This window comes from Danio rerio, chromosome 2 (assembly GCF_049306965.1).
Source record: "Danio rerio strain Tuebingen ecotype United States chromosome 2, GRCz12tu, whole genome shotgun sequence".
Classification (NCBI taxonomy): domain Eukaryota; kingdom Metazoa; phylum Chordata; class Actinopteri; order Cypriniformes; family Danionidae; genus Danio; species Danio rerio.
The window spans coordinates 9,447,932-9,471,962 of NC_133177.1; the positions used below are offsets into that span (position 1 = coordinate 9,447,932).

The window sequence follows — 24,031 nt, forward strand, 5'->3', positions numbered from 1 at the left end:
AACTTCCAAGTGGCGTATAGCCAACATTTGTTTTGTATAAATTATGTTAAACATATAAATGACTTATTCTTGAAAAATGGCATAAGAGCTGTGTGCATGTGCACATTTGAATAATGTTGGGCTGAAAAACAGGTGACATCTTTATAAAGATGTCAATCAAAATGTACCTGTCACGGTCGGGCCGAATTCTGTCGGGCCTAATTTTTATGGCCCGATTACAGCTCTAGTCTGCATGCCAGGCTCATGGTCTAAAAGGGTTGTTCTTATTTTCGTAATTCTCTTAAGGGTTGTCCTTGTTCTCTTAATGAGCACATCAGCTGCATGAATGACTTCCCTGGGATGTGAATGGCATGTGGTGATTTAAACCACATCTAACTCCAGAGGAGGAGATGAAGACCAAGACGTGCGATAATAATGACAACCCTTTTAGACCATGAGCCAGGCATGCAGACCACTTTTCTCTTCTTTAAAATAGCAAAAGTAGCTACATACACACTCTAAGTGCACCTGTGCCTTGTGCTTTAGACCATGAACTTACAGTAGGGAAAATATGTTGAACACGTCATGTTGTTTTTTCTTTTTTTTCTTTTCTTTTTTTAATAATATTTGCCAGCTGTTAACACGGAATAGAACCAGATTTTGGTAAAAACCCAAAAAATGTAAACATAAAAATATAACTTGATTTGAAGAAAATTATTACTGTATGTGTAATAACAGTGAAATGACACAAGAGAAAATTCTGATCTAGACGAATTACCACCCTACGTCACACGGGTTCCCAAATGCAAATAGCGGCCGCTGGCAATAGTAAACATGTCGTGTTGTGCAGTAGGATGCCAAATACGAAAAACTTTACATTTATCGTACACCACACTGCTTTTAATGCTGTCTGCAGGTGTCTTTGGCTAAAAGAGAGCTGAATTAAATGACGTCCTAATTAAAAATGCAGTCAAAAATGCATGTTATATTAAGTAAGTTCATGCTATGCTGAATCATACACATTACTGGTTTTTAATTGCAGCAACGATTTCAGCATAAACAGTTAAACATGGTTAATTAAACAGCGCACACTGAATGCTAAGAATGAAACGTGAAGGTGTAAGTTTTATATTTTATATTTTATATTGACGCATTCATTCAGTGACAACTTGTGACACACTCTCTATATTGTTTACCACGGCACTTTGAATATTCAGTCTGAAATAACGTGCAAGTGTGACTTGAAAACAACATTAACACTGTTTATTTGTGAACAACTGTGAACAATGTTGTATTTTGATAGTCATCGGCTGCTAATATGATTTCACTATTTAGAGTTTGCAAATAATACTTTTATGAAATTATATTATTAAGGAGAAAGTCTGAATGTGCAAATATAAAACCTACTTAACCTCCATGTAAAATTTCACAAACCCTGCTGTAAGTTCAGGTGTAGTTTGCTGTCAGAATACAGAGCTTTTGCTTGTTGATTAATACCCAGGCCGTGTACGGTTCTTTTTTCCTTGTCTTTGGCTAGGCAGAACCTCAGTTTTTAGCACTACGTAGTTTTGAATCTGGTAATCATGAAACATTATTTCTTGCACATGACCATCTTGTTAAATCACTTGGAGCTTCAATGAGATTTTATATTTCGGGCTGGATGCTTGGCCATTTCGTTTTATCCAATATTCATTGGGAGGGAGCTATAGCAATGACTTGCTCAGGTGTGACTTCAACAGAGTGTAAAAATCTTGATGGTTCAGTGGGTCTCGTCTATCAAATCTGATCTTTCATTTCTTTTTTTTTTATATTGGATTAAAGTTAGGTGATTGGCTGGGCCATTCTACAGCTAGATTTTCTTTCTCTGAAAGCTTTTGAGTGTTTCCTTGCCTGTGTTTTGGATCATTGTCTTGCTGAAATGTCCACCCTGGTTTCATCTTCATCCTCCTGGTAATGTAGATGTTGGACTGAAGCACCTAATATTCATTCATAATAACAAAGGGCAGAGGGTTGCTGAATAACTACTGAGAAATTTCAGCTGCTGTCTGGGCTTCCACTGCCTTTCTGCACCTCCCTTTTTTCATGTGTTCAATACTTTTTTTTCCTTGCGTCATACATTTTATTACACATGACTTAATGTGTAAGCTAATTAGATTTGTTTTCTTTGCACACATGGTTTTCTTACATAACCTGATGGATCGTTAGTAATGTTTCCCCAAGATGACCATGTCGCATTTTAGCTAAATCAATTCGCGCCTCCTACTGAAGTAATGTGCGATGCATTTAAAGTTTCAACTTTCCAGCTTTCCAGTTTTCCATGCATTTCCAGTCATGGCCGCACTTTCTTCTTGAAATGCATAGTTTGTCTAAAGCAAGGATACAATCAGTCAGTGGAGTCTTTCCCCCATAGTAAAAAGTGACATTTTGTGTCTGCCTGTTTGCTTACTTGAGCGAGTTCATTGCCATTTTCCCGCACTTGAATTCTGACCAATTGATTAGCAGTTTAGGAACTATGCTCGACAACATCTGGTCAATGAAAGATGTGGATTTTGTCAGATAATAAAATGCAATTAATAGGTTATTAATAATTAATTACTTCCAGCCATAGCCATATGTGATCTATAGCTGATTAACCATGTGGATGCATGATAACAGCCTTCTGAACCTACTAGTAGGCACAAAAAGATCCTACTGGCCCATATCTATCAGCTGATAACCACTGATTACGCCCATTCAATCGAGTGATGACATTCGATTTGGCTGGGTTTTTGGGAATGAGTAAATTATCAGGATTTTTTTTCTGGAGGAGTACTAATCTTTTAAAGATGACAGCATATTAATTTTAAGGTAAACTCTCTCTTAAAGTTTAGTACAATGCAGTACATTATACTACCAGTGTGTATTAAAGCAACGGAAACCTTATTTTTCCTCCTCTATGATACTTCTCTCTGTACGTTGACAGTAGAGGCGTGACGAAGCTAAACCATTTTGTAGCCTTCCTGTTTTCCGCCTCCTTTCCTCTGCAGGCTCTGTGACTGTATCAGAGGGCTTCCATTAGGTAAATTAAGTTTTACCGAGGAGGACGGTTTAATTGACTCCCCACTCGTCTTTATGATATGTGCCCACTCTTTAAGAGATTGTATTGTAATTCAGGTTTGCCCAGGGTGATGATGTTGACTGCTCAGCCTGGGTCTCAAGTCTCAAAGTAATTAAATGTCAGGTGATGTTACAAAATAAAAAATAAATCAGGACGTTCGGTGTGGGCATAAAGGAAATTAAAGTGTGTTCTCAATACACACTCTGACATCTCCTGATAGTTTTTCATATAAATTTACCAAAAGCCTTTGATTAAAAGTTCGCCGCGTATGATACTTGCAAAACTGCAGTGAAGGTTGGTGAATTATTTTGAGTCAGTTTAAATGATTCATTAGCTGCACTGGCACATATCAGGACAGATCCCTATGGCCAGCTTGAAAGTTTCATCCCAGGACTGGCTAGCACCAGCAGCTTTATCAGGAAGGACGTTCATCATACTCAAGTCCAATGATAAGTCACGTCTGCTGCTGGCTAAACTCCTTTTTTCATTCGCTTTACTCAAGGAGAGCTGGTCCCTGAGCCTTTTTTTTTTTTTTTTTCGTTTCTGTCACTGAGTTTGGGTTTCTTGCCATTGTTTTGGGCTTGGTTGAGCTGATTTGACACAACCTGTAATGTATAAAGCACTTTAGAAAGTTTTTAAATAAATAAAAACTTTATCAGGCTTGTGTCTCCACTGCCAAAGGGTACCAATGGTACCTTTTTGGTAGGTGTGGTGTAGGACAGAAAGTTGCAGTCGACGTCATTCTCGATCAAGGAAATGTCAAAGTAAAACATCTACAGGTTTTTCACATATCAGGAGATGCACTTCTCACAAAAAACAGATGCTTTATACACATAAATACTTAATTACTAACATTTCGATAAACATCATGTGATTATAACTTCAAATCAGTCTTTTTTGTTGGAGAACACACATTGACAGCTTATGCACGCAACTGCAACAGAGGCTTTGTTTTTTAAGAAGGCTGAGGTTGTATGGGGTGGGTAGCAATATCTTGCTTGTTTTTTATCAAGCTATGTTTGAGAGTCTTATTCGCTATGGAATCACCGTCTGGTCTGGAAACCTGTCTGTTAAATTGATAAGTAAATTGGTTCATATTTAAAAAAAAACAACCATGAAAATTATAGGAATACAACTTTACGAGCCCATACAGACTCTATATGAACAGGCGGTCATGAGAAGAGCCATAAATATTAGTGCTGATTCCAAACATCCTCTTTTCAGTGAATATCAGCTGTTACCATCAGGAAAAAGACTGCTGAGAATGCTAATGTGTAAAATCGATAAACTGAAGCTTTTGTTTGTTCCAACCTCGATAAAACTGTTGAACTTTACCAATAACACTGCACCTGTAGTACATTAGCACCTGACTGGGTTCTGTGTTTTATATATATACAGTCTTATCTTGTAAACAATGTATGTTCTTAATTGTTTTGTTTGTTTTATTTTTTTTTACTGTCTGTTTAGAGCAATTTTGTAGCACCTTTTTGCCCAAGACAAATTTCCTCTCAGGGACAAATAAAGTTTATCCTATCCTATTCTAGATCAATGCGAAATAGCCTACTGTGACGTTTGCAATTATATAAAAAAAATAAATGTGACATTTATGAACGCATTCCTTGTTTTTTTTCCTACTTTTATTGTTAACAGTTGTTGGAAGAAAGATCAATGTCCCATGATGCAATTCAAAAGTATAAATAAATGGGGGAAAATTAAATATAAAAACATGAATCACAAAATACAGAAACTACTAATTTATGGATATTTTATTACATTCATTCATTTGTTTTTCTTTGCCACAGTGGAATGAACCGCCAACTATTCCAGCATATGTTTTACACAGCAGATGCCTTTCCATCTGCGACCCAGTACGGGAAAATAGTATTTTATTATAGTTTACCTTATTGACACTGCATTGTATATTGATTAACATCACTGATATGTTCTTCTGAAAACATGAGAAAAATCATATTATTAATTTTCAGTATGACAATTAAAAGTATATGTTGTAAAAATTCGAAGCTGGTTGTTAGATTGCTACTTGCTACATTGCTGGTGTGTATATGTTATAGCCGGCAGCCTAACAGTAAATAAGCCAGCAGTGGTTTTGTTGCTTTTCCATTTTGTAGTAATTGAAGTCCAGCCATTTGAACTGAGACAGAACAAACGGTTCTGTACAGTATGCCTATACCATACATGGTTGGAATGACAGGCTATTTTGTCAACTAATAGAAAAAAGACTCATGCCGGTGGTCTGTGAATTGGCTGGCCATGCTGCTCATTGAAATACAGAAGGGATTCGTTGGCTGTGCCCAGCAGTGAATGTACTGCAATTATTTTGTTAACTTCCATTCCCCATGCAAACAACTTTCTGTTTGTCTGCTGTTTGTTCAGTCAATAGCGAACACATCTCTAAAATGACCTGTCAATCACCACCCCCACATCACCCAATGAATATCTAAAAAGCTGGATTTGTTACATTTGCTCTGCTAAACATAAAATAGTGTTGTTCCTGCTAAATCTGGATGAATGTTTTATTTTTCTTGAGGGAGGTGCACCGATTTATATTATGCAGAATTAAATTATAGCTTTTTAGATGGAAACATAATTCTTCTCTTCATTCATTATCTGTGCCTCTTTTTTTCTCTCATTTTTGGGCACCAGATCACAGTCAGTCTAATTTCAGAAGCCAATCATGCATGAAGGCACAGACAGACGGGCTGAAGCAAACTCTTTCATCTGATTCTGTCTCTGAGCTTTTCTTGTCCCACCACTCAAATGAACAGAATGTAGGCAATTACGGAGGGGATAGCTGTACAATGCTGATGCCTTGGCTTCTTCATCCTAATGCATAATGTTGTGAGATTAGAGCGCTTTAACTTTACAAAAGACAAAAAAGTGATTTGTTTAGTCTGAAAACAGGATTTTGTTGTTGTTGCTATTGGAGGCAAACATTGAAAATGGTCCATTTAAGGAGTTTTGTCTCTGGTAAAAACAGTTCTTGTTTTCTTATTTGCGTTCTTTCTTTTCTACAGGTCTGGAAGTGGTGATCTACAAGTTGAAACTTTTACGTATGTGGACCAACTTCCAGTTGCTGAAATTATTCATCAGGTAAGTCTATAGTTAACTGTTATTGAAATGTTTAAATTAAGGAATATAGCCCCAGCAGAATCTTGCTCATCCTCTGCAAATCAGTTCTACAGTATGTCAAAATATTTCTGACCAGGCCTTGACATTAACTTTTTTGATCACCAGGCACTGTTGCTACTAGATTTCATTTGACTTTTTTGTGTGTTGGGTATGAGCTTGCTTAATGAGTATGAGCAAATTGGCTGTGGTTTCATAGTGTCACATTGCAATTACTTTTTATTTCACATGACTTTTTAGGGCATTGAAATTAAGGATTTACCAAATGTATCTCTTACCACATTACAAAAATTAATAAATAATTATTTAGTAGCCACACATGTGTCAAAAACAAGCAACAATAGCTGAAAAAAACTTTTCTTTAAAAAAAAAAACATTTTAAAAATAATTATTGTAATGTCTAAAATATGCAGAGTGATCTGTCCTGGCTAAAGGTCCCAGATCAAGCAATTTTATTGTAAAAAAAGAATAAAAAAAGAAAAAGATAATTAAACCATATAAATAAAAGAAAGACAGTAAAAAACCATGTGTAATAATGAAAGGATGATCACGCGCACACGGGTAACATTAGGTCAATTAATAATCTGTTCAAACAATGGTTAAAGCGAAAGCAGCAATAGCTTTTGCTTACAAAAGGATTCATATATACAGTTGAAGTCAGAATTATTAATAATTTATATATATATATATATATATATATGTGTGTGTGTGTGTGTGTGTGTGTGTGTGTGTGTGTGTGTGTGTGTGTGTGTGTGTGTGTGTGCGTGCGTGCGTGCGTGCGTGCGTGCGTGCGTGCGTGCGTGCGTGCGTGTGCGTGCGCGCGCAAGGCAACAAGAGTGTGCACACCTTTTAACAGTCGTGTGCATCATATGGCCTGTGCGCGAGTGATCATTCTCTCATTCGGTATTCACCTGTTTTTTTTTTGCTTGTGCGAACACAATTATTTTTGTTAGTCATTCTGCTTTTTGATTGTAAGATCATATTAGCACATCTGTTAAGCCATCCTTATTGTCGAAACCTGCTTTTAAGAAAACGACTTTTAAAATTATTTTTTTCATTAACAATAATTAAACCAGCTAATGGGAGAGGTTTTCTAACCCACCACATCTAAAATCTACCCGCATTTGGTGGGTGTTATTGTCAAGCACTGTTCCTGACTATTTTAAAGTGAAAACCACTTAATATAAAAACATCACATTTACAGTAGTTACATCATTATTTTAAACACAGTTTAACAAAACCAAAGATTAAGAAGAGCTATCTTACTGTAGATAAGTGAAAGAGAAAAAATGGTTTCAGAAGCTTCCAGATTCTACAACAAACAGTTATACAGGTACATACTGTATGTTATCATTTTACAAAGGACTTGTTTTATTTTTTTAAGTGACTTGTAGCCTATTAATTAATCATGAATAAATAATGTTAAAACATGTTTTAATTACTCATTTTTAACTGAATGCACACACAGTTGAATGATGTTGGGCTGTAAACAGGTTGGCGTTTTTAAAAAGTTTTCAATCAAAATGTTTTTGTTGGTACTACTTGTAGTGCAGTTTTCAGTGACATCCTTATTTTTTCCTGCCTTCAAAATGAATAAGATAAAGCAATTTCATGTCATCCTATCTTGTATTGCATCCTTCAAAGGCAGCATTTTCCAGTTTTTGACGCAGTCTTCATTTTAGAGGACAGTCAGATTTGTCTCCTATCCAAATTAAACAAGTGAAGCAGATAATTAAGGTCTTTGGTATCTGTAGAACGGCAGGTTTGCTGAAGCTGAACCTCCATTACTGAGCAGTTTTGAGCAGTAGTGGACAATCATAGGATGTGACCAGTACCAGATTAAAAGCTATATTGACCACAATCCTGAACTGACCTCCATGCACAAAAAAAATTGATAACAAGGCAACACAAAGACGTGAAGAAAGAAACAAGCGTCATTTAGATCAAAGTATATTGTAAACAAAATCAAAGAATGAAATGACATAATTTTACACAAAAGTTATTTTTGAGTTCATTTCCGCAGTTGGAAACATCTCACCAAAGCAAAATTTTGGGGAAGTTGTTTTGGCTCCTAAACACCTTTGAGCTACCATTGGTCTGTGGTTGGTTATGCTAAAGGTGGGTGTGTGATTCAATGCAATTTGTTATCCCTGATTCATTACTCGTTCCACGGGGATCAGAAAGGGGAACAACATCCTAAAAAACAACACTAGCCATATGAATACACTGAAGCTTGGAGTAGCAGAGCTGGTACAGATGTATCTGCACCTGTACATTCACTTCAGTTATTTAAAATTGTAATAAATATTTAGCAATTTAACTTAAAAAAAATTTATTTCATAAATGCCGTCTTGATGAACATAATAATTTTCTTTAAAATAAAATAAAAAATAAATAATAAAATAAATAAATAAATAAATAAAAACCCAAACTTTTGTTTGGAAGTGTTTTGTTTGTTTGTTTGTTTGTTTGTTTGTTTGTTTGTTTTTTTAACGACCATTTTATTTAGTTTTTTTAGGGCACCAGTATCTCCAGCAGCAAAAGCTACTGGTTAGCTCACAATTCAGCAAACAGATCTGAAAAACAAATCACATAACCACCAACATACAACCATGCCATAGACCGGAACAGTGCAGTGGCCTAATTTATATCCAAAGAAAACAAAGACATCTAAAGATGCCTTTTTATGTTATAGTGAAATCTGTTTTTGAAACTAATGTAGACAGCAGAATGATTTATTTAAGTTATTTAAATTTACAGTAAACTGTTTCTTTTCTGTTTATATTTAAAATGTTTATTTTAAAAAAATATTGTGTTTAATTGGGGAAAAAGTTTAACTTTGTTTTACCCAGTCATAAAAAAACTAATAATAATTTAGAGCAGTAATCATAATACCATGATACCTTAAAATTGGATGTATTTAGCCAAAGTTATCATACTGTCAGAATCTTATTAAAAAAGAAACACTGCACACTTTTTGATGAAGTGTTTTTTTATGTCCTCAAAAAAATTAAAAATAAATAAATAAGTTGGTTAAGGGGATCATCTAGGGGACTACAGCATATCTCCAAGGATTCTGGACTGTCATGAGCGATGACTGTTTTTAGAGTAATGCTATCGAACTGTCATATTGGAGCTTTGCGGATGACATTCATAAATATGTGAATGTTCTATTCAGGGTAAAAAAAGACACTGCAGAAATCCAGGCAGTGTATGGATATAGCAGGATGTCTCTAGCATTTTTCAGTCTGAAATCTGATGATTGCATGGTCTTACCCACTGACCGTCTTACTGGTCTAATTCACAATACATTAGAACTTCGATTTTCACATCTCTTTCTTTCTCTTCATTAGTTTTGATTACTACTGATTCCTTCATTAAAATATACAAGGAATTCATGTTACAACCATGTTAAATAATTCAATCTGAAACACAAATGCAACAGTAACTGAACTTTAAGAATATACAGTATTTCTTTAAACAGTTTTTTTTCCAATTCCCCTTTGTTTCCAAACACTTCCACATTCTCTTTTCACCTTTCTACTGGGGACTTTAAAGTTAAACCTAAAGACCCAGTATGATTTTCAAAGACCAGCAGTCAGAGATACAATTGACCCCTCTCAAACCCCTGTCCCTTTTCTCTCACAAGCTTTCAGCTATAGCACTCCCCTATCAATTTGTGCACTCCCCAGGGAAACAGAGAATAATTTCTGGAAAACATTGGCATCTCGAACAAAACAAAACTATAATGCATCTATGAAATTAAAAATAACTACAATTTTATAAAAAATCTATAAAAATCTCTATAAAAAAGGACTGGCAGCAAGGCTTCCAGGGGTATTCTGTGTAATTAGAGGAAAATAACAATTTCATAAAATTACAAGCAAAAACTAAAAATTCAAAATGTATTAAGTTGATACTTTGTATTTCAACTGTGCACTGTAAAACCCTACTGTCAGCTTTATCAACGATTAATGAGTGTAGTCAAAATTGAATGAAAGTTATTTATACTCATTTCAAAGGAGTTTTGAACTCAGTACTGAAGGTAATTAATGAGTTCACAGTACTCTTCTAGATGAGTTTTTTTTTTTTTTTTTACTCAAATGATTTGTCATAATCGGTTTCCTTAAACAGTTCGAGTTGCCTCGTTGGGTTTTAGTGTACTCAGTTGGTTTACGTTCTCTTCATTTACTGTGCTCAACGTGCTTCATTTACTCAAATGGATTAAGTTTACAGTACTTATTAGGATTTGTTTTTCAACCTAAATGGTTTGTTGCAATCACTTTCCTCAAATGGTTTGAATTACCTTAACTTTTTGGGTTTTACAGTGTAGAAAAAGTGACAAATTATATTAAATTACACCGTAAAACATCCAACTTGTTTAATGTTTTAATGCATTATTTTATAAAATTGCTCTATTTTTGTCTACTTGCAGTAATTTACTTTTGAAGTACAGTTTTTTTTTCATGTGCAACAAATAAAAATGTACTGCATTAAGCCTGGTTTATATTTCTACGTCAAATGACCGGCGTAACCCACGGCGCATGCAACGCGCGTAGCTGTGCATTTATACTTCTGTGCACTGTCTCTGTTGGTCTGCATTAACACTTCCGAAACGCTAGTTGGCAGTGAGATATAAATGTTTCTCTGTGTCGAGTTTCTTCGCTGTTGTTTTGCTTTCCCTGAATACTTCCGGGATGTACAAGTGGCTCAAACTCGCTCATTTTGAGGCAGGAACCGGCGAACGTGCAACAACTTTAACTATGAGGTAAACACAAAACAAAACTTTTCATCCGGAGCTTGTTTACACTTGTAAACAATCGCTCCATTAGGCTCGCACCATTCACGCGGCTCTTGGTCCCGCCCAGACTCGTCAGCGCTACCAAGCCGACCAATCACAGAGCTTGCGCTACGCGTCGTTGTGAAGTGTAGTTACATTTTTTGAGAGGTGCACGTCAGCAACGCCGACGGCCACGGCAAAGGGCTATGCGTCAGCGCCGTAGCATAAGCCGGCATTTGACGCAGAACTATAAATCAGCCTTTAATCCTTATTTTGCACAGTGGCTCAGTGGTTAGCGCTGTCACCTCACAACAAGAAGGTCTCCGGTTTGAGTCCCAGCTGGGCCAGTTGGCATTTCTTTGTGGAGTTTGCATGTTCTCCTCGTATTTGCCTGGGTTTCCTTTGGTTGCTCCGGTTTCCTCCACAGTCTAAAGACATGTGCTATAGGTGAATAGAGTAAAGAAAATTGGCAATAGTGTATGAGTGCATGTGTGATTGTGAGAGTGTATGGGTGTTTCCTAATACTGGGTTGTGGCTGGAAGGACATTCGCTGCATAAAATATATGCTGGAATAGTTGGTGGTTCATTCTGCTGTGGCGACCTATGTAGCAGTCGATTCTGTTCCCCTCGGAATGTCTGTTCCCCTTTACGCAATTAAACTACATGGTTTGCGTTGTTGCCGAGGCACCATACGTATGATCGCAAACAACGTACCCGTGAAGCACAACTGGATGTACGGGAAGCAGAGTGGTTCTTAAAGTTCGTATTTTTCGCGAACCTGAAAATTAAGTTTCTCAACGTAATCTAGAAGGTTTTTCCTTATTCCTTAAGCGGAATTTTATTTTAGACAGCATGTTTGCCATACACAGGTTTACATTTTAGAGACAAATTTATAGCAGTTATACCATAGCAATTTCCAAAGAGATAAACAAGAAAATAAACGTTTTTACATTTCATTTTTTTATTTACAGGAAAAGCATTTGTAGTCTGCTTCTGTTGCTGGATTATTAACGCAGGCCACGTGGAACCATCGCCCACATTGGTCACAGGAAATCTAAAAATAGAGAGGGAGTATTAATAATACATCTGCCTCATAATAAAAAGGGAAGCAACGTTGTAAGCAAAATGTTCGTGTTATTCAATCATATGCTATGATTAAAAAATAAATAAATAAAACTTGCTTACAATGCATTTAAAAAAAAAAAAAAAAAAAAAGACAAATGTTGTTACCCAGAGAACATTCTCAGATTCATCAAATGTCTCTGCCTCCCCACAAAAGTGACACAGGTCACTTAGATCATCTATGAGATAAAATGAGCTGTTTAAATTTCTTTTGTGAATTTTAAGTAAGTTCTGAAAATGCATAAACGCACTGAAAATTAAGTTAAACACGAATAAAAACATACCAGATTGGTCAAGAAGTGTTGATGCAATCTCTAATCGGAGTCGTTTCACTTCTTGTGGTGCACTGCAGAAGTCAATTTCCTTCTCTTTAAGGATGTATTCTGCAAACTGGACAAAAACAAATATAAATAAACAATCCAAATTTTATTAATATTTCATATGGTCAATGACACATACCTTCAATGCAAACACACCACATGATGTTCCATCTTTTTGATGTGGGTGAGGCAGTGTTTCACACACCCAATGTGAAACTGGAAGTTTCTTCATAATTGCGCTGCAAAAGGGTTTTTTTTTTTGTTTGTTTTTTTTTCTGTCTGTCTGTCAGTTAACTTCCAATATCAGATTATGCCGAATTATAATACCTTGCCGTTTCCAAACACTTCTTTTTCTTCACCTCAGTCTCTCCAAGAGAATCAAGAAGAATAGCTTTCCTTTGGGCTGGGTATATAGCCTAGATTTAACAAAAAATAAAAATAAAAAAACTTGAGAATAGGGAAAGTTTCAAGAAGAGTCCGTTTTCAAATCAGAAGCATTTACCATCAAAAACCAGTGGTGACATTCATTGACAATACCCAACAATACATCATATTTTGCTGGGTCCACCTAAATATAAATGAACACAATATTAGAAACTATATAACTATATATAATTACACAACTTGCTAAAAGCATGCAAGATCCATTTTGTTATTAAATTTTACACATGGTCAGAAAGAATAAAAACTAAAATATTTATTAATAAAAACACACAAAAAAAAAAAAAAAAAAAAAAACACACCTTGAATCGCTGAGGTTTTCCTTTCCACAGCTCAGACATTGTAAATGTGTTAAAAGCATAGGCTTTACGCTTAGATTTTTCATTGTGCTCCTTCACTTTCAAGGTAAGATAAGCATTTATTACCTTGTCAAACAATAAAAAAATAAATAAAAATAAAACATTAATAGAACATTACATAAAAGATTGACGTGACAATTTTTTTATCTTTACCTCACTCTCCAACTCCATGCCAGGTCTGAGCCTTGAAATTTCAGAATAAAATAATTTATATGGTCCCACTTTGGACAGCAATACATGGCTTTCATTGCCTTTCCAAGCACTTTTGAGGTCTATAAACAAATAAAAAGCAGCACTTTAAAAAATATAGTTTCACACCTGAAAAATATTTTTGCTTTTATTACAGCATTTGATTCTATAGTATATCAGCACTTACAGCCATGTTTTGCATCCTTGGAGTCAGCCTGTGCAAGCACTTCCACTGTAGTGGTGTGGGATGGAGGAGAGGAGAGACTGACAGTTAAGTTCAGTGGAGACAGGGAAGAGGAAGACTTGGGGGAGACACGGGGAGAAAGTTGTGGTGCATTTGGTGAGGATGGCGGTGATGGTTGGGGCTGCAGTTTTGTGATGGTGAGGTCTAAAGGTGTAGGTGAAGGATGCTGGTCTGGTCTTTGATTTTGTTGTGCAGCAAGGATCCTGTGGGGTACATGAGGTCCATCTACTTTAAATAACTTAAGGTGGTCTGTGCTTATTTTTAGGTAAATGTGACCTTTCTCATCCCTCAGATCAGCACTTTTTTCTTTGAGTTGGATGATTTCAAAAGGTCCTAGCCAGCTCCGCTCAAGCTTGCCACCTTTTCTCTGCTGGGACCTTATGTTTTTCCGTAGGACCTTTTGACCAACAGAGAACTGTGCTTGATTTTGCACTTTCTGTCTGCGCTCCTGTTTTTTTTTTACATTTTCCTTTACCATGTGGTCAATTTTCTCTTTTAGAGAAATGGCCCCTGACACGGTGTCCTCAGTTAATATATTTTCCACTGTGCTGTTAACCTTTTAGGAAATATAGCACTTAGAAATGATTTCACTTTGTCATTTAAACCAATTTAAAGACTGAACATATACCTCAAATGTCTCAGGCACCTCTGAAGGGTATCGGGCCTCAAAGCCGAACATCAGGAAAAATGGGGAGTACCTAGTTGTCAGCTGTGGCTTAGTTCTTAGACCAAACATCACTGCATCTAGGTACTCATCCCATTTTTCAGGTCGCTCCTCCACAAGTTTACACAAGGCTCTAGAGTAATAAAAAGGAGCAGGAAGGTATTAGTAAACAATTACAAGGATGTACAATATTTCATCAATATTGCATTCCCATAATGCCAACTTACTTCTGGATGGTCCCATTTAGTTTTTCCACAAGGCCGTTAGTTTGTGGATGGTATGGGGCACAGAGGCTTCGTTCCACACCGAGGAAGTCACAGAGGTCTTTGTTGATCTATTTGCAAAACGTATGTAAGGTTTGTATAATTCTGATTTGCACAAAACATTTATTCTTATTTTCTGAATGTAATTTGATAAGTTGCAAACCTGGTTCACAAACTCTCTGCCTTGGTCGGTTAGGATCCTCTTTGGTGCCCCAAACCTATAAAAAAAGTTAATGATACAGCGTGCAACAACTGCAGCTGATTTGTTGGGTATGGGATACGCCTCTGACCATTTGGTGTAATAATCGACAATGACACAAATGTATTCGTTGCCCTTGTCGGTTTTGGTCACTTTGCCCACCAGGTCCATACCCAACAGTTCTAGTGGCCTATCCACCTTAGGAAGGAAAAACAGCACAAATAAATGTGAATGCTGTGACACCTTGTATTTGAAAATGTGAACAAGCTTACATACACATATCGGAATATACTTTGGCTCCTGTTTTATGGATGGCCTACTAAACTGGCATTGAGCACACTGCAAAACCTGAAAATCAGAAATAAGCAAATGAGAAACAATCCATTAAGATCTCATAACAAGTTTGAAAGAAATTATTTAAATCTTACCCATTTATCAATATCCACCCCCATTCCAGGCCAGTAAAATCGGGCTGAAATGGCAAGTTTTGTTTTCTCCGTTCCACAGTGTGCTCCATGGGAGCTTGCATGAAAATCTTGAAAAATTTCATTTGCTTCATTTTCCCCAACAACCACTTGTTTTTTTAACTCCACTCCATTTTTTTTTGAAAGGTGGTAAAGTTTTCCATCTATTCAAACAGCATTATTGTTATTTAATTCTTTTATGAATAAATATTTTTAAATCTTAACTCAAAAGTACTTTGCTTACCATCAATTTGGAAGTTGGAAGAACGCCTGCGTATAATATATTTTTGCTCCTTCTTTATACCAACAGGGTATGTGCCTTGCTGTTTATAGTTCATAATTTGTTCATACATTTTTGGATCCATTATTGTTGTTTGAGTCAGAGAGTAACCACAAGCAATACAAATTGGTGTGACTATCAAGTGACAATGTGGTATGGCCATGTTCCCAATTTATAGCTCCACTGATAATTAATTAATTGAATAATTAATTGTAAACAATTATATATATATATATTTATGTATGTATGTACGCGCGCGCACACAAACACTGGGGCACATACTGGGACACATGTGTCTAGAGGACTAACATAACTGTAGGCCTACATGCAATATTAAATTAGGGTGCATAAACTAAGACATTAAAAAAAAGCTAAAAATGCAAACAAGAACCACAGGTAATATGTAATGGAAGTGTAAGATTGATTTTATTGCGCTACTTTGACATTGCAAGACATACAAAGCATTGCCAACACTTTTGTCCCTTTTCGCTTTCCGTACATCCAGTTGTGTTTGGGTGTGTCCGCATACGCTGTTAGCGGATACGCTTCGTAGAGGGGGAACTGGAATTCCAGAAGGGAACAGAATCGACTGCTACACCTATGATAAATAATCAACTGAGCCAAAAGGAAAATGAATGAATAATCCTTATTTTTACAGAAAAAAAAACTCACAACTACAACCAATCTCTGTAAGATCATCCTCCATGTTCAGTCGTGACTTGAATTCATTTTTAATGTACCCGAGTGTCGAAAAGTATTTGTGAAGTTTAAAAGGGTGCTGTAAAATCGATCTGTCGCGCTTTATTTTGATGGTCCATTTGTGGAATTTAAGTTACATTGTATCTACAACAAACTAATTCTTATTAGATTATAAGTAGACTGTTAGGTTAGGGTTAGTGTAAGTTGACATGTACTTGCAAAGTTTCTTAGTCAGTGAAATCTATAGGGGCTATTGCTTTGTAATAACCCAAATCACTCCAGAAGTCGCAATCCAAAGGAGAAAAAGTTAATAAAAATGCTGAAGAATTATTTATGTATAATAAATATGATTATTTAAAATAATCCTAATATTTTAATTAATACAATTTACTTGATTTTTGGAAATTACCAAGCAACCCCACGATTCGCTGCTTCTGCGATTTAGGTCACAAATGAACAGAGGTCAAACTTAACAGTTTGTCCAAAAGTCTGCTTGTCTTCTGGGAAAAAACTCTAACACATACAAATAGACATGGGTCGGTATAAGATTCTGATGGGATGATAACCTTGGTACCACTGTATTGTGATTTCTGCTCTAAAATAAGTTATTTTTAAATGTCTGGGTAAAAAACAAAAGCCTTTTCCCATTTGAACACTATATTTTGTTTTGGGAAACATTCTAAATATTTTTGAGCAGTAAACATGTCAGGTTACATAATTCAAATGAATTATTGACTTTTGCTGTCTTCAAAAACACAGGTTTCTTTACAATTTAAAATGGCATCTTTAAATATCTTTTCTGCTGATATATTGTTGTCCAAAATAGCAAACATGAATAAAAAAATCTTACCCATTCATCAGCAACAGTATAGCAAAAAACTTTGACTGTTTTAAAACCTTAACTATTCCAAACCATGGTATAACTTGAAAACGGTTATCTTCCCATGCCTACATACAAATGCAAAATGCTTATCTACTGTTGTCTAGTTCAGTGCTTCTCAACCACGTTTCTGGAGGACCACCAGCTCTGCACATTTTCCATATCTTTTTAACCAAACACACCTGGTTCAGATCAGATGTGATTTAGAGGCTTAACTAGGTTAATTAAATCTCACTTATTTTCTAAATGCTTCACTTCTGATCTGCTAAACTGACCACTTTATTTGATCCACCTGCACTCTGCTTATTTGTTTCTTAGGTTTCTTACTATCTCTTTTATCTTTCTTTTAAGTGTCCTTGAGCTTTTGAAAACTTATTATTTTTATTATTATTATTAATATTATAGTATTATTAATTAGGCAAATTATTGTAAGGATGGTTTGTTCTGTAGACAATCGAAAAGTAAATATTTTGCTTAAGGGAGCTAATAATATTGTCCTTAAATTATATATATATATATATATATATATATATATATATATATATATATATATATATATATATATATATATATATATATATATATATATATATATATATAAAGTTAAACTGCTTTTAATCTAGCCAAAATAAAACAAATCAGTCTTTCTCAAAAATAAAAATTATTATCAGAAATACTGTGAAAAAGTCCTTGCTTTGTTAAACATCCTTTTGGAAATACTTTTAAAAGAAAAAAAAATCACAGGAGGGCTCATAATTTTGACTTCAACTATATATTGGAGCAGCCATTAATACAAAAACCACATTTTCACAACCAATATCCTTATTTTTTAGGCAATCAAAAAGGCTTGTGCTCTGTTTTGAACAAGTTTTCCTTGTATATTTGCTTAATTTCAACTGTGAGTGTGTAAAATTTTAAACAAGGCCACATATTTTTGGATTGGGGAAGAAATTCGTCTTTTTTAGGGTGCTGTGTATTAAGAGTTGTCAAATAAACTAAAAAACATACCTGCTGTAGGCCAATTCTGCTCTTTTACATGCTCATTAGTGTTATTGGCTTAGGCAAAAAAAACTCATTACTGTAATTCTCATTCTTTGTGTTAGAGATAAAAAATAAAAATAAAAAAAACCTTAACACGGTGTCCTAACCAGGCATGATGCAATGCATGCTGTGTTTTGTCCTAAACCATCTGTGACTGTGAGAAACAACAAGTAACAGCAGGACACTTTTGTCACCTCTTGGTTTGTGTCATTGTTCTAGGTAGAACCTGACATTGTGTCTTCACCAGACACAATTGTTTTTGCTCATGTTGCATCATACCACAACAGCAAGAAGCCATATATATTGCACCACTACAAAGTGATGATTCCAAAATCCATTTGTCTTTTATGTCAGCAGTTGTGTGAGTTTGCAGGATGTGCAGGCATCAGTTTACTGTCAGAGATTTGACAATAATTCAGTGTGAAATGTGTGACATTTACATTTAAAATAAAAGTATGTGTAGAAATAAATAAAAAAAATATTTGGGAGGGGGGTTCTGTAGAAGGAGAGTTTGATGTTTTTGTTCATTCAGTTATCCATCTATTCATTCATTCATTCATTCATTCATTCATTCACTCATTCATTCATTCATTCATTCAAACAACAATTCATTCAACCATTCTTTCATTTATTTATCAATTCATTCAACTATTAATTCAACCGTTTATTCCACCATTCATTCATTCATTCATTCATTCATTCATTCATTCATTCATTCATTCAACTATTAAATCATTCATTTCACCATTTATTCATTTATTTATTTATTCATTAATTCAACTGTTGATTCAACTGTTAATTCAACTATTCATTCAACTATTAATTTATTCATTCATTCAACTAATAATTCAATGATTAATTCAACCATTTATTCATTCAATCAAATATTAATTACGCGATTATTTCAGCTATTAATTCAACAATTCATTTCACCATTCAACCGTTCATTCATTCATTAATTCAACTATTAATATAACCATTAATTCAAATATTCATTCATTCATTTATTCATTCAACCATTAATTCAACTATTCATTCATTCATTTATTCATTCGTTCAACTATTAATTCAACCATTCACATTCAACCATTCATTAATTCATTTATTCCTTCAACTATTAATTCAACCATCATTTATTCATTCATTAATTCAACTATAAATTCAACCATTCATTCAACCATTAATTCATTTATTCGTTTATTCAACCATTCATTCAACCAGTCATTTAACCAATAATTTAATTAGTCATTTGTTCATAAATTCATTTATTCATTCATTCATTCAACTATTAATTCAACCATTCATTCATTCATTCATTAATTCAACTATCAATTCAACCATTCATTTAACCATTAATTCATTTATTCGTTCAATTCGCGCTGAATTAATTAATTAATTAATTCATTCATTCATTCATTCAACCATTCTACCATTCAACCATTAATCCAACCAATAATTTATTAAGTCATTCATTCATTCCAATATTAATTCATCCATTGATTTAACCATTCAACTAACCATTTATAATTCATTTAGCTATTATTTAAACTGTTAATTAATTAATTAAACTATTAATTCTACCATTAATTTAACCATTCATTTATGCATTCATTAATTTAACCATTAATTCAACCATGCATTTTTGCATTCATTCATTCATTCATTCATTCATTCATTCATTCAACCGTTAATTCAACCATTTATTCACACATTCATGCATTCAACTATTCAACCATTAATTCAATCAATTATACATTCATTCATTCAGCAGGGACAATTATTCACAGTAGTGAGAAGCAGATATTTTATTTATGCCTTGATCTAATAGCAAATCTTCTCTAATTTTTTATTTCCTTAATTAGGTTTTTACTTACAACCTAAAAATGCAGCAGCAAGTATTTAATAACAGCATCTAAAATTTAAAACCAAAAAGAGAAAAAAACTATTTATAACACTTTGTATATAGGACAGTAGAGATATGACAGAAAAGGTTGGGGTAGAGAAAGGGAAGAGGTATCTGCAAAGGACCGCAAGGCACGAATTGAACTTTGTGTTTAATCACAAGGTTGACAACCTATCACACATTAAAAAAAAATATGTATATGAAACATTCCACACAACAAAGTGAAGATTCCAAATCCATTTTACCTTCATGTCAGAAGTAGAGTGAGTGCTTGCAGTACATCAGAATAGAACGAGGCATCAGTCTACTGTCAAGGATTTGGCAATTGTTTAGCAGATGTTAAAAAAAAGTCAAATATGTGAAAAATTAGAAAATGTATATTTTTTAAAAAAGATGCTATTCATTCATTCATTCATTCATTCATTCATTCATTCATTCATTCCTCCATCCATCCATCCATCCATCCATTCAATCAATCATTTAGCAGGTACAGTACGACATAAATACTAGACAGTATTGAACAGCAGATGCTTTATATATTCGTTAGCTAATATAAACAAAGCATTTATTTAATTATTTAAGATGTGAAGATGATTTGTTTGCCAGTAAGTTGACATGTGATGTCACAAGGGTGCTTACATTAGCATGTACATTGCCTCTGTGTCAGTAAAAAAATAAATATTTATCTGTAAATTATAGTGTGTTTTCAAAATACACATGTACATTAGTGAGCTGTGGTTGACACTTTTTCCTATGCAGCAATGTTAGCTAATACAAATAGTGGTCCTTATAGGACCTACCCATTAAAATCTGATCTTTTTACAAAGAGTCATGTGGTTTGTATATTTGAGTTTTAGTTTAAAGAACATTTAAAAACTTGTGATGAACATTTTGTTTTGTCATTAATTGCATCCAAAATAAAAGTTTAATTTAAGTGTGTGTATAATGTGTATATATTTCTTATATAAAAATGCACACTTGCAAGCATACATTTGAGAAAGTATTTATTATTTTTAAATATTATTTAGCTTTTATCTAATATCACAAGATTAGCAGGCTGAGTGCCTTAGTCTCCCACAAGTGATAATATACAGCCATATTGCACTGCTACGATAATGTATATAATGTATATAAAAAGAAAATCAGACATTGAGTCTCAAAATTCATTCATTCTGCTTTCAGATCCACTAAAATGGCAGGTGACAGTTAAATCAAGCAGATCTGTGCTGTCTGAAGAAAAGGAGACACTCATCTTTCTGAAAATAATAAAATACTTAAAAATCGATTGATACCGATTTTCGATTTTCTTTTTATTTGTTTAACTACTACAATATTACATTTGTTTTTTTTTTATAGGAAGCTTTTTGGTTTTGAGTATAAAGAAGGATTTGTTTTATTTGCTGCTTAGCAGAAACCCCGGAAGTATAGCTCTATCACTGTTTAAAGTAAAAGAAAACAAAACAAGATCGTACTTTTATGATGTTAGTTTTAATACATTAAAAATTAAAATCAGAGAAATCCTCTGGCTTTTCCTTTTTTTGCTGTATTGAAAATATACCGAACTGTAACACCACTGTCGTATCGATCCGAACCTTGATTTTTGTGAACCGTTACACCTATAATAAATATATTTATATATATATATATATATATATATATATATATATATATATATATATATATATATATATATATATATATATATATATATATATATATATATATATATATTCTGGACACAATTAATTGTGATTAATCTTTGCCCAGCACTACAAGTGATTTAAATGGCATCATTTTATTATTTAAAAATAAGATGTAACACAACCACAGTATAATCACCACCTTGTATGTGCAGTACTTTATAATATTTGGCAATCTGCTCATTATTCCTTACTTATTAAAACTGTTGAAATGGCTGTCGAATGCTTAATTCTGAGCTTTCTGTCTGCTGAAACAACCCAGACTGCAAATTGCAAATAACTCCTCTAGCAGCAGCAGCAAGCCAGAGAAATCCCTCATGTTTAATTTAACAAATCTTATCAGTGCATAAGGTCATAGTGGTGGTTACACTGGGCCGTAACCTCAACTTTTCTACCCAGAACACTTGTTAGTCACGCTGTCTCTTGTGTCAAAGCGTCTATCTTCTCTGAGGATGAGGTTATCCCCTTTGTGCAGCAATTGTTTCTGCTTCTAATCGGGCTTTAAATGTCAGAGACTAATCATAGTGTACTCAGCTGAAGGTGCTTTTCTCCAAGCTCAATTAATCTGCCCGTCATGATGAATTCTGCTTTGAGAATGCCCGCCTTCAGCTTTGAATAGTTTATTTGTTGGCTTGACAGTTTCACACCTCAGCGATGCAGTTTAGGGAGTTAAAGCTTAGGAAAGAAGATGTGTGGCTGTATTCTATCTTTTTTGGAGAGAGGGGGGGGGTCATTCTAAATAGATTTCTAAAGAGGTTCTTCATAGCTGTATTTTACTTCAGTGGTCCCCAACCCCTGGGCTGCACAGTTGGTATTGGGCTGCACAAGAAATCATTAATTATTCATTAATTCATTAATTTTCTTTTCAGAATAGTCCCTTTATTAATCTGGGGTCACCACAGCGGAATGAACCGCCAACTTATCCAGCATGTTTTTATGCAGCGGATGCCCTTCCAGCTGCAACTGGGAAACATCCATACACACTCAATTTAGCTTACCCAATTCACCTATAGCGCATGTCTTTGGACTGTGGGGATGTCTGTAGTGTTCTGTGTAGCTCCTCCCCCTTTACCTCGCTCTCACTCAGTCACGCAGTCATTCAGTATGTTTGTGTGGCGGTACAAAGTGAAGCTGCTGTGTATCTCTTGTGCCTGCTGTTGTTAATAAACACTGTTTAGTTTGAACCTTGACTGTCTAGCAGTTCAATGCAAGTTCTCAGAGTCAACAATACTTCTATATACATTTCTGGAGATCACAAATGTATCCAGACCTACGTATGGCTGCATTTTATCTTTTCAACGAACGCAATGGGGCGCTATGACGTTGTTCTTTTTTGTGCTAGCAGCTGACCGCTTACCTCCATGTGGACAGCTTTTCTGCTGTTATTAGTTTGTCTGGTGGCTTGCTGTGTAAAGTTGACCGTGACAATAGCCCCTTTCACACAGTGATACCGGTAAATATCTGGAAAATTTCCGGAACGACTTTACCGGTATATTCAAAAAAGTGCTGTTCACACAGGCGAGGACGTTACGGAAATTTTCCAGAAAAGAACATTCACACATCCATTCCAAAATACCGGTAAATTCTGACATCATTCACCACAAATGAGCTCTAAACGGCTGCGCTTGTATTTGTAAACATTTGACTAAATGACAAACTCTGTGGATGATCAATATTGTGAACAACTTTCGCAGGATCACTTTCGCATGTCGAGATGTTCATAATATGTGCGTGTGCAGGCGCTCACAGGCTGTTTCACAGGCACACGCAAAGCTTGAAGGTAAACAAACAACGGCTTATCATAAGCATCTCATCGATGATTATTTACACAGTTGGCATTAAGAAAAACATATAAACGTGATCTGACTAACTTCTAGCAGCTAAATGTGTTTGGAAAAATATTAAAAGGTTTTTATTCCCACAAACCGCGTGGACGTAAATGCGTCTGACTGTTGTGATTGGCTAAAGCAGACGTTTCACGTCAGCACGTTCTAGACGTGCACGCGCTTATTACGGCAATCTTCCTTCTGCATTCACACAGCGCAGCATTCCGGCAAATTGCCGGTAATGTTACAACTTCTCTTTCCGGAAAATAGCCATAACGAATTTACCGGTATTTTCAAAAAGGACCTGTTCACACATACAACCTTTCCGGAAAATTGCCGGCAATTTTCCGGAAAGGTCTGTATGTGTGAAAGGGGCTAATGAGGTTCAACGGTACGTAGAACGGTACGTAATGAGGTACGTAGAACCGTTCTAG

The 24,031-nt window shown here is 34.9% G+C and overlaps 2 protein-coding genes across 4 annotated transcripts in view; one reads left to right on the forward strand and one right to left on the reverse strand.

The window, feature by feature from the left end:
• The window catches only part of pigk (phosphatidylinositol glycan anchor biosynthesis, class K), a 76,722-nt gene that overhangs the window by 42,646 nt on the left and 10,045 nt on the right, over positions 1-24,031 (forward strand). The window contains exons 10-11 of one of the 2 annotated variants that reach the window (XM_073915539.1): positions 6,112-6,187; positions 21,254-21,354. In XM_073915539.1, the coding sequence (XP_073771640.1) occupies positions 6,112-6,187; positions 21,254-21,262 (85 nt within the window). In that variant the 3' untranslated portion in view covers positions 21,263-21,354. 2 annotated transcript variants of the gene reach the window in all.
• Positions 11,581-15,133, reverse strand: LOC141377744 (uncharacterized). 2 transcript variants are annotated; one of them, XM_073923211.1, is made up of 13 exons: positions 15,081-15,133; positions 14,769-15,002; positions 14,570-14,676; positions 14,307-14,475; positions 13,622-14,234; positions 13,399-13,517; positions 13,189-13,311; positions 12,948-13,013; positions 12,773-12,861; positions 12,585-12,684; positions 12,410-12,515; positions 12,234-12,304; positions 11,581-12,057 (listed from the first exon to the last, which is right to left on the reverse strand). In XM_073923211.1, exons 2-13 carry the CDS (start codon positions 14,973-14,975, stop codon positions 11,965-11,967), a joined length of 1,863 nt encoding a protein of 620 aa, XP_073779312.1. In that variant the 5' UTR covers positions 14,976-15,002; positions 15,081-15,133; the 3' UTR covers positions 11,581-11,964. The 2 variants fall into 2 exon arrangements, with proteins under 2 accessions (XP_073779312.1, XP_073779310.1); XM_073923209.1 differs by lacking the exon at positions 15,081-15,133 and having other exon boundaries at positions 14,769-15,038.